General features: G+C 32.2%; 1 protein-coding gene and 1 pseudogene across 1 annotated transcript in view; one reads left to right on the top strand and one right to left on the bottom strand.

Moving 5' to 3' along the window:
• The window catches only part of CSMD3 (CUB and Sushi multiple domains 3), a 1005898-nt gene that overhangs the window by 17762 nt on the left and 970517 nt on the right, over positions 1 to 17619 (bottom strand). Inside the window, exons 62-66 of the mRNA XM_039853604.1 lie at positions 13329 to 13502; positions 12097 to 12170; positions 5709 to 5820; positions 3440 to 3619; positions 459 to 524 (exon numbers count right to left, since the gene is read on the bottom strand). Coding sequence (XP_039709538.1) covers positions 459 to 524; positions 3440 to 3619; positions 5709 to 5820; positions 12097 to 12170; positions 13329 to 13502 — 606 coding nt within the window. The remainder of the gene's footprint in view (positions 1 to 458; positions 525 to 3439; positions 3620 to 5708; positions 5821 to 12096; positions 12171 to 13328; positions 13503 to 17619) is intronic.
• On the top strand, positions 2990 to 3108 carry LOC120595777 (uncharacterized; annotated as a pseudogene).

Raw genomic sequence — 17619 nt, 5'->3', positions numbered from 1 at the left:
TGTTTTTAATAACTATACTAGGTTTTAAAATTTGCTTTTTAAATCAAATAATTGAAAATATATTGGAAAAGTTCCATAAATTCCCAAACTTTCATTCTCGTACCAAGTGTATCTGGTTCCTTTGTAAAAAATAAATATCTGTATTTAAAAATTTTATATAACATCTCATTTTTATTTTAATATTTTAAATTAAACATTTTTATTATTAGTCATTTGCTGATATTCTTAAAAGGGAATTTTACAGAAAGAACTATAAATAATATTTTTGGAATATTAATATGCCTCAGTATTATATTGCTTAAAATTCAGCATATTATAACATAAATTACCAAATTCCAAATATTCAAATGCATAGTTTTGCATATTAAAATAATTTTTCTAAATAGTCACTTTGTTGAGAAAATAGTATATCGCTTTTAGAAATCATGACTTCTAGAAAAACAACTGAAAATACTAACCACTTAGCTTTGGGCTGGGTGTTCCTAGTGCAGGTCTAGGATCTTTCACCAATATTTTGGAACCAGCTATGAAAAGAAAGAAAAATGTTTATAAAAAGTTAATTTAATTAACAAAACATACACAATGTGATGCGCTATCAATTTTATTCTCTGACAGAGCATATAGTTCTAAAAAGTATCCTGTTCCTCATAGCATCTCAGTCTCCAGTCAACACTCCTATGGGACAGCTAACAACTTCAGTAATTACCCCCATTATAGCCTAGTGGTAAAAAGGGAAGATAAGTGCTACCATACCATTTTGGGATAATGTTTCTTATTTTAGAGGCATAAACTAACATAGAAACAATTGATTCCAATGTAAGAGCTGAGGGCTGAGGGTATGTACCTGCTGCAAAAAGGCAGAAATCGTTTACAGAGGGTTCAACTTAAAATATAAAATTTTGTTAAGACAGTTCATGGTGTTGCAAGAAATTGGGTAGAATCAATGGTGAAAACTTAAAACTAACATTTTAAGCCAAACCAAAGGTAGCTCAAAATCAAGGAAATCATGGGAGCTAGAAGTGCCTGGAAAGTTGTAGGAATTATAATAGGCAATGCTGTGAACCATGTTAAAACAGACCTTTATCCTAAGTTTTTAAAGACAATGTCACGATGTTCACCCCAATCACTTCCCCTTTACAGACAATGACATGTCTTTAAAAGGTTTGAAGGGGAAGTGATTGGGGTGAACATCACTCTGGCTGAAAAAGGAGCAGGTATTGATATAGGCAGAGAAGTTAAGAGGCTGCTGCAGTAGCCCCAACAGAGATAATGCTGAGTTAGACTGCTATAGTAGTGATGTAAAACAGAAAAGTGGATAGATAAAGAAGCAATTGAAATCCTGGGGGATTTAAAAGGATGGAAAGATGTCAAAGATGACTACTAGATTTCTATGTACTATATGATGATGATACCACTGGGACAGGGAACACACAAAAAAAGATGATGGTGAGGGGGAATTTATGAGTTCAGATTTGCATATATTGAGTATTGAAAAGTCTTTGATAAATTCAAAAAGAGATGTCAAGTAAGCAATGGAACAGATAAGTCTGGAGTTAAGAGAAGATAAATGAGCTAGAAATATTAATTTGTAAACAGTCTTCATAAAGAAGACAGTTGAAGCCATTGGCTTGAATGAGCTTACCTAGGGAGAGAATATTGAAAAAAAGGAAGAGATGGCTAAGAACCAAGTATTTAGAAAACCATGGGTAGAAAAGAATAAATTTATAAAGGAAATGGACACTTGATAGCCGAATTATGAGAGAATAACATTTATTTACTCAAATATTTAATGAACACGTTTTACAGACAAGGCACCAATTTAGATGTTAAAATGACAGTTGTAAACACTTTGAACAAAGTTTCTGTTTTTATTGAGATTATATTTTAGTTAGGGAAGGGCAGATAAAAGGACAGGAGAGTGGAGAAAGACAATAATAAGTACACATATATAAAAGAATAAAATCTCACATTATAGGAATTTCTATCATTAAAACTGTCTTTAAATGTAAAAAATAAGTAACATTCTAAGAGAAGAGAGTAAAAACATTTCAAAAAGGATAAAGTCATTAACATTTGTGAATGATGCAAGAGATCAAGAATTAGAAGGCCTAAAAAAAGTGAAAAAATTAAAGGAAAAGAAGTTTATTGATGACCTTATCAAGAATTCTACAAAAACTTCTTTCACTCCTTCTTCTGGAAACACATCCCTATTTCCTCCAGTAAACTCCTTACATCTTATCCAGACAGAGACTCTCCTGATCAAGCAGCAACAGGGATGGACACTTCACCTAGAACTGGTCAGCACACCACATCACCTAGCTGAGCAACAGATTTGGAAACAGACTGTTCAAACTGACAATCAGACTCCTGAACAGCGTTTTTATAGTCAAGTTTTAGAAAAAGACTTTTTCTACCAGGGTTACTCTGCCAGAAGGGTATGAGCCCAGGGATACTGGCAGCAATTTTCCCTACTGTAGTGGGTTGAATAGCATATCCCAAAATGTACGTTCACTAGGAACCTCAGAATATGACCTTATTTAGAAATCAGGTCTTTGAAGATATAATTAGTTGAGGCCCTTGGGGTGAAATAATCCTGAAATAATTCCTAACTTTAATGACTGGTGTCTTTATAAGCAGAGAGGACATACAGAGAAACTTAGGAAAGAAGCCCATGTGAAGATGGAAGTAGAAATTGAAGTGATGCTATGAGCCAAGGAATGCCAAGAATAGCCAAAAGCCATCAAATACTAGGAATAAGTAATGTATGCTTCTTCCCTAGAGCCTTCAGAGAACACATGGTTCTGCTGACACCTTGATTTTAGACTTCTGGCCTCCAAAACTGTGAGAGAATAAATTTCTGTTATTTTAAGCCACACAAGTGATAGAACTTTGTTATGGTTAGCCATAGAAAATTAGTACACCTACCATGAATAGAAAACTAGAATAATAAAGGCAAAAAGGAAAAAAGGATCATGGAAAAGAAACTATAGTCTACGGCCATGCTACCCTGAACAAGCCCGATCCCGTCTGATCTCTGAAGCTAAGCAAGGTCAGGCCTAGTTAGTACTTGGATGGGAGATCACCTAGGAAGACCAAGTGCTGTAGGCATAAAAAATAAAAAAAAAAAAAAATAAGGGATTGTAAGCTGACAAAGTCCTTGCAATCTGTGAGGTCAACCAAGTGTTGTCTCACCTGAAAAAATAAAAAAATAAATAAATAAATAAAAACAATAAAAAATAAAAACTATAAAGACCTGAATAATATTGTTGTGCCTCTGGGTCCAGAAGTGTCTACATCAGTCTTATCCTTGGGGATGGCCAACAGATTTCCCTTGTTCCTAAGCTAAGTTCAATGGATTTTTTTTTTTTTTGTCTCTTGCATTTGAGAAAAGTCAAAATAGTACATCTACTTTTAAAAACTTTTATAGAAAAAAACTTACCTTCACAAACAGGAACTTTTCCAGTCCAGGTGTTATCAGATCTACACATTCTATGTTCTGTTCCACCTGCTAAGAAGAAGCCAGGCTGGCAGGTATAAATTAGTGTATACCCATGGGATGGAAGGTCCATTCCTACTACATTTGCATGAGCAGGAGTTTCTGGCTGTTTGCAGCTGTGGGCTATATTAAGAAAAGAGAAAAATGTTCATTTTTGGTAGACATGTTAAAAAAATTTGTGACTGGAGTCACGATATATTTTTAGATGTTTGTTAATATTAAAATAGTTATTCTAATGAATCAAGGCAAATGCATAAATGTAAAAATACATTTTGATTTTACAGACTAGCATTTTCTAAACAATCATCTGTAGAATATTATGTTAACAGGTAAAGTGAGCAAAGAAAAATAAAGACTGTGGATAATTAAGCTCATAAATGTATACTATATCACCTTGTTAGATATCACGATATATATTAGCATTTTGAAGGATCTAAAAAGTCTTCCAGTAAGAGGACTTTTTTTAAAGTTTATCAAATTCGAATTTTCTATACCAGTTTAGGAAATATGTCCTTTTATTTATTATATTTATATTAGAAAAACATGTTTTCTAAAGTTAAATCCAACCACTGCTCATTATGTTATAGTGATATTAATACTTCCTAATTTTTTTACATATAGAATTTTCTGGCCACATTTTGGGTTTACATAGTGGCAGAACTTTTTCATTCATTTAACATTTTGCCTCCTTTTCTCCATGTTTCCTCCGATTCCTAATTGTCTATCTTGATTCCACCATCCCTACAACTTAAGGCTCTTCTTGGCTCTGCCCTCTGCCTAGTTTACCTGTTTTGTATCTTCTAAAGACCATTCCTTTCTCAATCAGAAATAGAGGCTACAAAAATTTCCCCCTAAACAAGACAACATTTCTGATCATTTGTTCATGGATGAAGATCTTAAAGGTGATCTCTGATAAAAGTATTCTGTAGACAAATTTGGGAAAAAAAATACCATTTTTTTCTCGATGATTTACAAAATTATAAACAGCTAACATTTTTTAACACTATTTATGTAATAAATATTGTATTACATGGTTTATATTTAACATAATTCAGTTAATGAAATTTAATCCTTCAGGGGGAAATATTGCTAAGGATAAACACAAATAGTCTGTTTCTGCTATGTTCTTAACCCCCACATTCTAAAATTCTGATATGCTTTGCAGTAACAGAAGCTGTTTAACTTCATTTAAATCATCATATCCCAAATGTAGGTCATCAAAGAATCTTGGTTTACTACAGAATACCTAGTTACATCCCACACAGCAATTCTAAAGTACACACTGGGAGGAAGTCCTTTTTAAGAAATTTAGCCGTATTTAAATATAAACCAAGTGGGTATGTGACACAACTCAGTGAGTGGTCTACTGCTTTTCAGTGGGCTGCAGGTCCATGGGGGCTCCCATGATCATATAGGTGCTTCTGAACAGAGCTAGAATAAATTCACAGGACTTACTTGAACTTCAGCAAATCCTGAAAACTATATACCATTCTACTCCCACTTACTCTTTATTATTTCCCCCAAGAGGATCAGAATTGTAAAAGATGGGGGAGATTAAAAAAAAAAAAAGGAAGTGAGAGGGAAAGAAGAGATAAGTAACTCACCAGCTAAAATTTATTTCTAATTAATAAATCAGAAAAGACTGTTTAGTGACCTTGGGCTTTGTTCTAATTTAATCTCTAATAGCAAGCGTTCTCAATTTAGGGTCATGGAACACTTATAAGCTCCAAGAAATCCTGAAGTAGTATTCAAATTTTTGGTCAAGGTGTTCATGCATATTTCTTTTCGTGGATTTTTCTAGCTTTCCACGGATTCTCAGATTGTTGCACAAGTGATAAGATTAAGAGCCACACTGTGTTAGAACTTCTTATATCTCAGAGTATTTCAGATTCATAGTGTGGATCTATGAATCTAAAAAATAATCATTATCTAAAATTACCAGATGACCAAACTGACCACGCTGACAAGAGCTTTTCAAAAATAACAAAATTATTCATCATTCCCTCAGAATTCTTTAGAAAGAATGCTTCCTAATGGGCATAGGGCTATGATATAGTAATACAATTATATACAAGAATTATGTTTTACAATAGTCTAAAATACCTATGTGATACATCTATTATATGGACATAAATTTATTTTCGCAATTAGAAGAAAAATGCACATAAATTCTTACCCATGATAAGTATAATTTCTTAGTCATAAAACTTACGTATGCACTCAGGCTGAATTCCACTCCACATGAGGTCAGGAAGGCAAGTGCGTGTTGTAGACCCCTGGAGAAGGTGTCCTTTTTTGCAATGAAACTGCACAACACTTCCTACCTGTAGCAAATCACAGAGAAAAAACAAATGTCCTGATGCAACTTCAAATACACTAACAAACAGAAAAAACTCTGGATGAGAAAATGCTTTTAAAGGAAACTATGTATGGTAGAAGTTGGAAGAAAAAGAAATTAAAATATGACTAAAACTAAAATTGGAGGGAGAAAAATCAAGACTGAAGAAAAACACTTAGATCTCTTTGTGTATATATCATCATCAAATGTTTGATTTCCCAATGTATACATAGTTGCCAAACTTTTTTGCCATAATTATTATTCAATAGCAAAAAAAAAAAAACAAAAAAAAACGATGAACAATAATTCTAATTATGAGGCAGGCACTGCCATTTTAGATTTGAGTGGACTGGGGAAGAAAGCTGTTTACCCCAAATATATCACAAGAAAATACCATTAGGAATTATTAAATAATTAGAAGTGGAGGATAAGATAAGGAATATTTTGGGTCTGTCACCTCAGCCTTCCCCAACAAATGAAGTCTGAGAATGCTCAATTGTTGTCCTAGGGCTTATCACAGAGATCCCGTTTTCCAGTTTCCCCTTAGTTCCTACTCCATCTGCTAAAGCAACATGAGGCTAAGACTAATGTGACATAATTTAACACGAGATTACAATTGGACTTTGAGACTAGCTAAATTTACCATTTCTCATATTCTCATCATCTCTCAGAACTATGCTACACCAGAAACATTCAATTCCAACGGTCATTCTCTCATAATAACCTTTATCCAGGTTATCTCGCATTGTGTCTGCCTTCATTCTAACCTCTAGGAGATTAACACCTTCACTTTAGCCCCTAGGAGATCTCTTACCCACTTAGGGATGCCCCATTTTTGTCCAGGGCTACTGTATTGTTCAATTCCAGGGAGCACTTTTCACGCTGTATTCAATATAAACAGCATCCAAATTGTGCTCATAGCATGCCATTCACATACTCCCTGAGGTTGTGCAATACAGTGCTGTAGATTTTGACTTTGTCATATGGCCTAGATTATGTGACTGATCATGTGGATTTAGCAATTCTATTCTTCAGACAGTTCTACAAAACCCATCACTTCTATCAATCCAACAATCCTGTTTTGGGCTAGATCTCAGTTAATGGTGCCAACTTTCATCCCTCATTTCATCTACCCTGAAATACTAACAATTTACCTCCTAAATCTTTCTCAAATTGTCCACCCTTCTCTCTCTCTCCATTTCTATATGCCATTTTAGTACTCAACATCTTTTTTTACAAGCTTTGTTTCTCAAACTTAAACAGATAAAACAAAAATACCAGGACTTATCAAAACACAGATCGCTGAACCCTTCATCTAGAGCTTCTGACAGGGCAGATCTAAGGGAGGCCCGAAAATCTGCAAGTCTAACAAGTCCCAGGTAATACTGCTGCTGATGGTTAGGGACCACACTTTGAGAACTATCGGTACAGACACTTATAATAATTATCTAACTTGCTTCCATTTCTCCAATGTTGACCCCATCGAATGTATTTTCCACACTAAAGTCAGAGTGAAAGATTCACCTATCATTATCCTTCTTAAAATCTTTATTGGTTTATCATCCAAAGGTTAAAGTTACTTTTTGTTAACTTGGAGATAAAAGTCTCTATAATCTGACCATTGACCATATCTTTAGCATCATCATTAACCACTTAATTTTAGTCAAATTGAGCCTATATACTATTGAATTTTTGCAGTTCCCTGAATGCATGTATAATTTCTTGTTATTCTTCCTACATGAAATGCCTTTCTTTTCTTAGTCTCACCCTAAAAGATTCAGTGCAGACAGCATTTCTAGAAAGCTTTCCCAGCAGCAATGGATTGGGAAAACTGTCCCTTCTATGTTCTTCCTTAGCACCTTTCAATGATATCAATTTTATCATGTATACTAGGAAATCATCTATTCCATCTGACCCACATATTAAAATGTCAGCTTCTCTAGGCCAGAAACTATGTTATGCAATCCTGTGAACCAAGAGCTTAGAAAAGTGTCTTGAAAATATTGGATCAACTGAAGGAATGGGTTCTAATAATTTAACACAAAATTATTTGATAACTTAAAAATACTTAATATGTATATCAGATTTTCAAAGCGCAGTGATATACCTTCTATGTTTTGGTTAACATAAAGTTAACCATTCATTATTTGTTTTTTGAAGAGTACATTTGGGTTCTTTCATCAAACCTTTATATTAGTAAGAGAAACATGTTAGAAAACATAGACCGGTTTCTTTTTACATTTAAGACTTTATTTCTTCATTCCTGTGAACTTTTATGAAGTCACCATGAGTACAGCTTTAGATATTAACTGGATACTAGAGAACTACAGTCTATTTAAAAATTTTCTATATATAACCAATACATTCAATGACATTTTTGTCAAATTCACAAATACTTAACACCAAATATCTAATATAGCTAGAGTTATACAAATTTAGTAATTGATTATTTTTTATTCAGAATTTGTTGTATTAAAACCAATCACAAATATTATCCAAGTATTGGTGCATTAATTAACAATTTTTTCAGTGATAAATCCAATTAACAGTGTATTTTAAATAATTCTTCACCCTTTTCTGACTTGCCATGATAGATCCTATGATTCTAAATAACTTTTAACAGGCATAATATAATTTGATTATTGTGGAGAAAAATAAGTAACACCATTTGAATTTCCATTACCTAATTCAAAAAATTATTGAAAAAATAATTTATGTAAATTTTCCCATGAATATTTACTAATGAAAAGTACTGTTTGTATAAGCAATTATATGCAATGTGAACATTAACAGTCAAAATTATTTTTATATTAGGATTTAAAAATCATCCATATCGTTTTAATTGTGCTAATGTTAATATAAAAATTACTTGTCATTGGCCCAAATTAGCAAGGTGTGTGCAGATTTTAAGACCTATCTTATTGGTAAATATGACAATGTCTTTAACGCCTTATTCCCTCTTTTAAATGTTATATCTCGGTTCTTAAGTCATAAAGTTTAAGTAGTTGATTAGAGGGTTAATTGAAATTTTGCACAAATTTGGCACTTTCTAAATAAGACCTATCTAACATCATTATGATATTTCATAATAAATGACTCTTACTTTGCTAAAATCTTCATCACTATATTTATTTGTGTCTGATTTCTAACATCACATTTTTTTTAACTAGAGTATGCAACACAGTGCTTAATGATGTTCAAAATGTATTTATAATTAAGCCTTCAAAATTTAACATGTAATATATTTAAATAATTATTTTATATTTGTATTTTATTATGTTTATATCAAACATTTTAACACTCCAAATTGAGGTAGCTTCTAATAAAAGTCATGCATAGATTAAGGTTAATAAAATTGAAGTAGAGAGGCAGGATCATAAAAATAAAGGGATAACATGTGTGCTTAAGATGAGATGAAAAGGGTTTTCACTGAGCATATGTTTTGACCCCGAGTGTCCTGGTTTAAGAAAAATTGAACTTTAAGGTATTTTGTGAATTTATATTAAAAAATAAGCAAAAATTTTTAATTTAAAAAATTGAATTTTACATTTTTTTTGTTTCAAAATTCATGTCATCATATTCATCATTGAAAGGTAACATGTTTGCCTCATTAAATGTACTTATGTGTTAATTTTAAATATAAAACTGGAAATCACACATCATCACCATGGTTATTTCGGTAGGGTTAAATATTTTCGTGTTAAATATCTTGGGGTTAAACATCTAAGAGTCAGCTTTAAAATATTTCATGTCTATAATAGCTTTATGTAACAAGCCCTAAATCTACATAATGTATCTTCCAATGCCCAGAGTTCAATTTCAAGAGTGATATAACCATTAATGAAATATATGTTTGGCATATACTCCATAATTAATCTAGATGTTGTATCAATCATTTTGACAGCTACTCCCTTCACTAGCAACCTATTTCTAGCAAAAATTGTTCCAGTTTTCAATATTTTGGATAAAAAGAGAAATTATGTTGAGTATTTTTTTCAACACTAGAGTTTTCAACATCTCTAGCAAGAGGTGATATATTCTTATATGTTAATAATTATATCCATGTCCAAAGATCTATTATATAAATCTATATAGAAAAGGAGAGTGAATAAACACATTAAAGAAAACAATTCATAACTTCCTCCTTTATCTTGTCCTTCCCAGAAGTGGGGTTTCTATACATACCTGTTTTCACTTAACTCACTATTGGCTACCTAATAAAACCTGGATGAATACAAAGTTGGGACATTCTGATTCCCTCTCTAGAAATTTGGAACGGAGATTGAGGGAATTAATCAATTTCTGTATGTGGCTTAAATACAAATAGAAACAAGGCACCCTTGACCATATGGCCAATCTGCAGAGAGGGAGAACAAAGTAGATAAACATAGAGCAGTGTGGAAGACTGAGTCCTATTGTCTAGTTTCTAAATCCTAGGCTTGATGAGTCTCACCTAGATTTTTTCTCTTGTGGTCTCAGACATACCTGCAAAATGGCTTGTAATGCCTTTAGGCTAAAGCTAGCTCAAAATAGTTTCTGCTACTTACAAGCAAAAGATTTTCTCAATCAATAAAGATGCCTTTTCCAGGTATATATTATTTAGAATTCACCAATAAATTGATATTAGTTAGAATCAGAATTTTTAAAATTCTGTTGGCTCTATATAGATTTAGTAAATGCAATTAGTATACACACACACTTCTGCCATATGTTTGTAGAAAAGTTGATGTCCTTAATTTAATATACTCAGTATATCATTTGTAATTAAAAGAGATTATATACAATTATACTTTACCATATTTGAAATCTAGTCTATTCATGTTTACCCAGATAGAATATAAGGATCTAATATATGTTTATTAGCCAAATAATATGAATTCAAGGTTAGGTTAATTTTATAACATTTTTTAGTGATTATAATAAAATTCTTAAAATGCAGGGTTAATGATTCTATTCGTTTCATTGGATGATTATTCCAAACTCAATCTTACTCATTTCCATTTCCATTATCTCAAAGGGTATTTACTAGAAAGGACTCATTCAGAAAATCATCTGATTTAGTACACAGACACTAACATTGAAATCCTGTGTTCCGTCAGAATATTGCCAATTACTTGCTCTGTGATCAAAGTCAAGTCACATTCTGTTTCAGTTTCTTGGTCTATACGACGAGGATTAATGCTTTATAGCTATTTGTCTATTTTCCAGGATTTAGTTCAATTGGTAAAACCTTTTATGTACATGTGAATCTAAAGTTTTCTAAAAACATCAATATAATAGAGACTGAGACAGTTTTTTTTACAGTTTTGTATTTTCTAGACAGGCCTGAGGCAAACCAGAAGAATTGAAAACACTATCAAATCAATGTTCATACTGAGCCTGAACTGTAGATAAATGAAAACTATTTTTAGCAACAAAAATATGGCACCTTTGATGAATACTTTCTTTAGAAATGGATGTTTTTCAAGTTCACACTTAATTTCACAAAAAAATAGCACAATTTAGAAAACCCTGCAACACGAGGCAGTTGGATAATGTGTAAATTGACTATTTCCTTTTGGAATCAGTATACACTTTGGCTCCCCTTAGGCCCCTGTAATGAAAAACTTGATGAATCTCTGTATAAAATCTAAATTGGACAAAGAGAGAACAAGAAAGTCAGCCGCACATGACTGGGCATGCTAAAGAATTATAACAATCCAACTACGTGTCGCGTAACAATAGGTTATGGTTAAATTATTTTTGCAAATAATTTCCACATCAATGACAATGTATAAAAAGTTTTAGTATTATATATACACTATAAAACAAAAATATTTTCATCTTATTGCCTTATTGAATAAATTTTTATATATTAGCTAAATCTTTGTCTTTCCTTTAACTTCTTTCATCTATACATTTCCTCACTGTCCCCACATCTTCCTGTAGAGTTTATTCATTTACCCCTGAATGTACTCTAACACTCTCTTACATACTAACTACTGCTTATGGATTCTCCTATGCTCACAGCTCTGTCCAATTTTTCTTTTCTTGTATCCTTATAGTCAGTTAGGCTATTATTCTTGAAGCATATTTTTCTTCTAATTTTCTTAATTTCGCTCTTTTGTTGCCTATTACTTTTTTAAAAATATGTTTATAATACAGATATAAGCATGACTTTTTTTCTGTCTGCATCGCATCGACAGGACTATATGCATGCAAACTAAAGAAGCTTTCTGATCTAGTTTTATACTAAATGGAAATATTTATTTAAAGTACCCACTTGAAATCCGAATGTATTGTTCTGAGATCCATGCCGTGGCACTCCTGGGTTTTCACATGAGGTACGAGTGGGTTCTAAAATAAAAATTAAAAACATAATTTAAAAAAAACTAAAATGATATTAAATGTATATTTCTTATATAAAACAATTTTAAGTAATCTTAGGTATAATGAAAGGGTCCTAGGTATTAATAGTGTAATCTAATAGCATTTCGCCATGGACGGAAGCCTGCTAATCTTAAAGCAAGAAATTCAGGTAGACTGCACTTTAAATGAAATATGCAATTCTATAACTTTGAAACCTTGTAATATAAAAGTACTTGACATCCAACTAACTCTGTGGATAAAATTTAAGGAAAAAATGGAGAATATGAAAGAAGAACACATGCATAAAATATTTGCCCAAAGACTTTGCTAAATTATAATCTCAGGTAGGGTAATATTCCCCTCAAAAAGTAAGATTTTTTTTCCAGAAACATGACTTAGTTATTTGGATTTTTAACTGACATCTGCTGGAGATTCAGACATAAGGATGGTAGGGCTGGCATTCTCTGAGTTGGATAGTTTGTATGACAGGTTATCTGGTTAGTTTACCAAATGTGGCATTTAATATCAGGATTACAGAAATGTACTTAGACGAATTGCCAGTTATAAAAAAGAAGTCATGGGGATGTAACGTAAGCATAGGGGATATAGTCAATAATATTGTAATAACTATGTACGGTGCCAGGTGGGCATAAGACTTACCAGAGTGATCACTTCATAAATTATATATATATATCTAGTCACTATTTTGTATATCTGAAACTAACATGATATTGTATGTCAACTATAATTAAAAATAAATAAAAATAATAAAAGAAATGTACTTAGAGCTATTTTGAAATCAATGTACCTTTTTTATAATTTTGGAGTAAGTTTAATTTCATTTAAATATGCTTTAACTCTAAAGAGCTATGCTGATGTCAGTAATTAATAATGCTATTAATCTGAAAGCTTTTCTTTTTCATTTTATTGATAAAATTTTTATTTCAAGTATTTCTCCTGCAAGTTTTCCATGCTAAAAATATCATATGTTTTACCAATATTCCTTTTTAGTGTCTTCTAATTGCTTTTCTATTTGTTTTTCATATTTAGTCAACTATTATTTATAGGATAAAGAAAACCATTAAATGTCACCACTATGTAGTCTATCCAAACTACTGAGTGTAATCGACCTTTCATTAGTCTTACCTATGCAGTGAGGTGACGAACCACTCCAACTGCCATCTGCTTGACAGATTCTGGTGCTTGATCCCACTAATATGAAAGGAGAATTGCAACTGAATGAAACCTCTGACTGGTATATAAAGCTTTTGCCTTCTCTTTTTCCTTGGGCAGGTGTACCAGGGTCACCGCAAAACTTTGCTGGAAGAGTAAAAAAAGACAATTATAACAAAGATTTAGAATTTATCCGAGTAAACAATTTGGAAAAATGATGACAACTGGAATATTGCACCAAAGTGATATGTTTATCGATGTTATACTCTCCCAATGAATTTTTAAGCTTTTCTTTACATGAATAAATACTGAATGTTCAACTCAGTATAATAATTTAAAAGTTAGTCTGATTCAGGTATTTTCTACCTAGTAGCCCACCTTAAGAACTGTGTGTGTGTGTGTGTGTGTGTGTGTGTTTTTTCCATACTGACCAGAATCAAACCACGTATTTGTACATAGAGGCTGAAAAGTTGAAGTATATGCCTGAAAAGGCACGTGATTCACAGATAGCTGTCAGAAAGAACCAAGTCAGAATGTCTGAGTTGTACTCTCCAGATTGCTATGTCTTTTTATATGTATGTAAAATATATGATTATTTGTTTTGTTGAATAATCAGAGCACATAAGTCAGTATTTGTTGTCTTCAAAATTCTTTGGAGGTGGGGGCATTAAGTGGTTTTTTGTTTGTTTGTTTTTAAGAGAAAAGACCATCAGGGTCCAAATCTAAACAAACTAAGGAATCTCAGTATTCTACAGCCTCTGAAAGGATCAACCTAACAGGATTTCTAAACAAACTGATTAGATAATTCTGTTTGACATGTATTTTTTTAACTGTCAAAGAAACACTATTCTAGATAGTTTTAGACTTATCAGTAAACAAAAATTCCTGTCCTTTTTGGATTTTACATATTTGTGAAGAAACCAAACAAACAATAACATAATTAATAAGTAAAAAAGGTAGTATGTGGGAAGGTGATGAGTCCTATGTGGAAACAGTGTGAGAGAAGGAGATCAGGAGTGTGGATGTGTGGACATGATAGATGGTGAGTGGTGGGAGTGGATTTTAAATGACGTGGCCAGGGTGTCTCTTACTGAGAAAAGACTTGGGGGAAGCAAAGCATTTATGCATGCTGACATCTCAAGGGAAAGTATTCCAGATAGAGGAAACAGCACTGCCAAAGCCTTATATGCTGGGGCAAGTCTAGCATATTAGAGGAAGAGAAAGGTCAGGAAGGCTGGAGCAGAGTGAGCATGTAGAAGAGTAATAGGGGATGAAATCAAATGGTTTCAAATCTAGTAGATAACTGAAGCAAAGGTACCTATATACTATGCTTTCAATTTTTTTTTTATTGTAGTAAAAAATACATAACATACGATTTGCCATTTTAACTATTTTTGAGTGTACTCAATTTTAACATTTGTAGATTAAGCACCTGCGAGCTTATTTCTCTACAAAGCAAACAAACCACCACAACCAACTGTTTCTAAGTATAAACTCTGCCTCAAGATGACTATAGGTTGAGTGACTATAAAATGTATCATCTAAACCAAGATATTTTGAGAGTGAAACGGGGCCTCTAACTGGATAGGACAATTACCAGGACAACAGGTATAAACCAGGAATGCTGCAGGCAAATTGGAATGCATGAGTACCTTAATTAGAGAATATCTTAGTCTTAAACTCAATGCTCAAAGAAAGACTTTCTCTGAAATTCAGACTCTAAGAGAACCTTACATTTTCGAACCTCTTTTTAGAAACATTCTTTTAAATTTTTAAAACATTTAAAATTAAAAGTAATTATTAGATAACTATTAAAACAAAAAAGGTTGAGGAGAAAATTAAGACTAAAGTAACACAGGTAAAATAAACATTTTTTAAATTGTGTTTTGTTTTAATTTTCACTATTTCTTATATATTGTAAACCTTAGGGCTACCCGGCATGCAATATACCCGGCAAGCACTTCTAGCCATATAACATCAAACCTTAAAGGCCAGGGCCCTTATCTTACTACTTTGTAGCTCTAGCACATTTTGAATTGAATGGATATTTCTTCAGTAATCATTATCAATGGGCATTTCAGCTTTAGCAATCACTTCTATTGATAAGTTATTTCATAATTTATTTCTGAAAAGGTTCTCTTGTATATTTCTGCTGAGTCGCTCATCATGAAATCTTATTCAAAAAAAAAAGGAGGAATAAAATGCACCCACATAAATTCCTCAGTTCTCTCCCCACTCCCATCATTCCATCTGTTTCTATATGTATATTTTCATATACTAATCCAAATCTACTGGTGTCAGGTTTAGAGGCTTAAGACACAGGTTTATTTTCAAAGGTTTCAGATCACAGTGATATAAACTTTAACATAAAAAGACACGCTTTGAACAGATTTAAAGAGAAAAGGCTTTCCTCTTTATAAAATCCCTAAAATGAATTAATTTGGCTATTCAATGGATAAGGGAATTGTCTCTTAAGTCTACCTTCTCTGAACTGGAATTCATACTCTGCGTTTACTAGCAGTGTGACCTTAAGCCACATAACAATGTAGCTGGTTCCCTAAATGATGACAGAATTGTAGTGTCCTTATAATTTAATCTCCCCCTCTGATCCCAAATGTCATTATCTATTAAAATGTCATGACTAAACATACTTACCCAGGATTCCTGTTATGTGTAGTAGAAATAATATATGTAAAGTAATTAGGACAAAGTTTGCCCTATCATATCTTGATAATTATAATTTAAATGTCAATAGTGAGAATTTTATTACTATTTTAATTTTAATGGATCAAAAAATAAAACATACAAAGAAACTTCTTGATTGAGATTTTTTTCATTCATATCAAACAAACTTTGCAATAAACTCATTTTTGTAATACCTCTTTGTTCCCATCTACGCTAAAGTGGCCACAGAATAATACCTCGTCTCATTTAGAACACACTGGTCTTTTCTAAGATGATCCTTAGCATAAATCAGAATTTTAAGGGACAATTTGTGTGACATCAACCTTGAGACATTAGAACAGACTTATTCTAAAATATCACGTTACCTAGAAGCAGCTTCTTTGGATATTGCAAAAATCGCAACTGTAATAGTAAATTATTTTTATCTCTCATGCTCTGTATAACTGGTTAGTAATATCTCTCTGGAGCAAATATATGAATGATCTGATGGGCCAGCAAAATCATGGAATGTATATCCAGTATTTGCAATCATTTAATATAGGAAGCTCTTCGAATAAACTATGACAATGTAAACCTAATAATTTGTCTTTATCATAATTCTAGTCAGCATATTAAATATATATTCATTTTATGCTAAAACATGTGATTCATTCAAAAGGATACACCTATATATAAGTTATATGAATGTCACTAAGTTATAAAATGAATATGCATGAGCCCAATACCAAACTTAAGGAAGCGAAAATTGCCACCACTGCTGAAATTCCTTGTGAGCGCCTCCCAGATAGCATCCCCTTTCTGAAGCCCCAGTTAACAGACCTTGTCACATCCTGAATTCTAGATTTCTCATTTTAATATATTTCTTAATAAATTTACCACATTCACATGCATGCTTTAGTACTGACTTACTTAGCTTTACAACTGACAACTGATATTAGTGTTCATGGACATGTCTCCCTAGGCACATGGACAAAAATTTATGTATGGCACATACCCAGGAATACAATTTCTGGGCCACAGACTCTGCATATCTTTAATTTCACTACATAATAAAAATTTTTGTAAATTGCTGTGCCAATTTAAACATCTGCCATGAGTGCATCAATGTATACATAGCTCTACACCCTCACAAACACTTGATATTGTCCAACTTCTTTTTTCAATCCTGTGAGTAAATAGCTATGTCTTTTGCCCATCCTTATTGTCTTTTTTGTTTTAGGAAATCTTTATATAATCCATATATTATTATTTTTCCATGCATATTGATATTATCTGAGTTTCCAACAGATCATTTCATAATGAGAAATTAAAAATTTTTAATGCACCTGATTTACTTTTTACTTTTCAGTTATGGTAAAACTTTTTGCATCTTGTTTAAGAAATCTTTTCTTACTCTAAGGTCATTTAGATAGTCTCTTATTTTTTAAAACTTCTGAATGAATCTGGTATGGATTTGTTATTTGACATGAGATAGAAATTGTGTGTGTTTGTGTTTTCTAAGCTAACTGCCTTGTTGCATTAATTGAAATGTCCATTCTTTCCCCACTGATTTGTTCTATAACATACATGTCAAGCATCA

This window comes from Pteropus medius, unplaced genomic scaffold, assembly GCF_902729225.1.
Source record: "Pteropus medius unplaced genomic scaffold, Ma_sr-lr_union100, whole genome shotgun sequence".
NCBI lineage: Eukaryota > Metazoa > Chordata > Mammalia > Chiroptera > Pteropodidae > Pteropus > Pteropus medius.
Note: the sequence above shows the minus strand (reverse complement) of the source record. Positions and strands in the feature narration are given on the sequence as shown.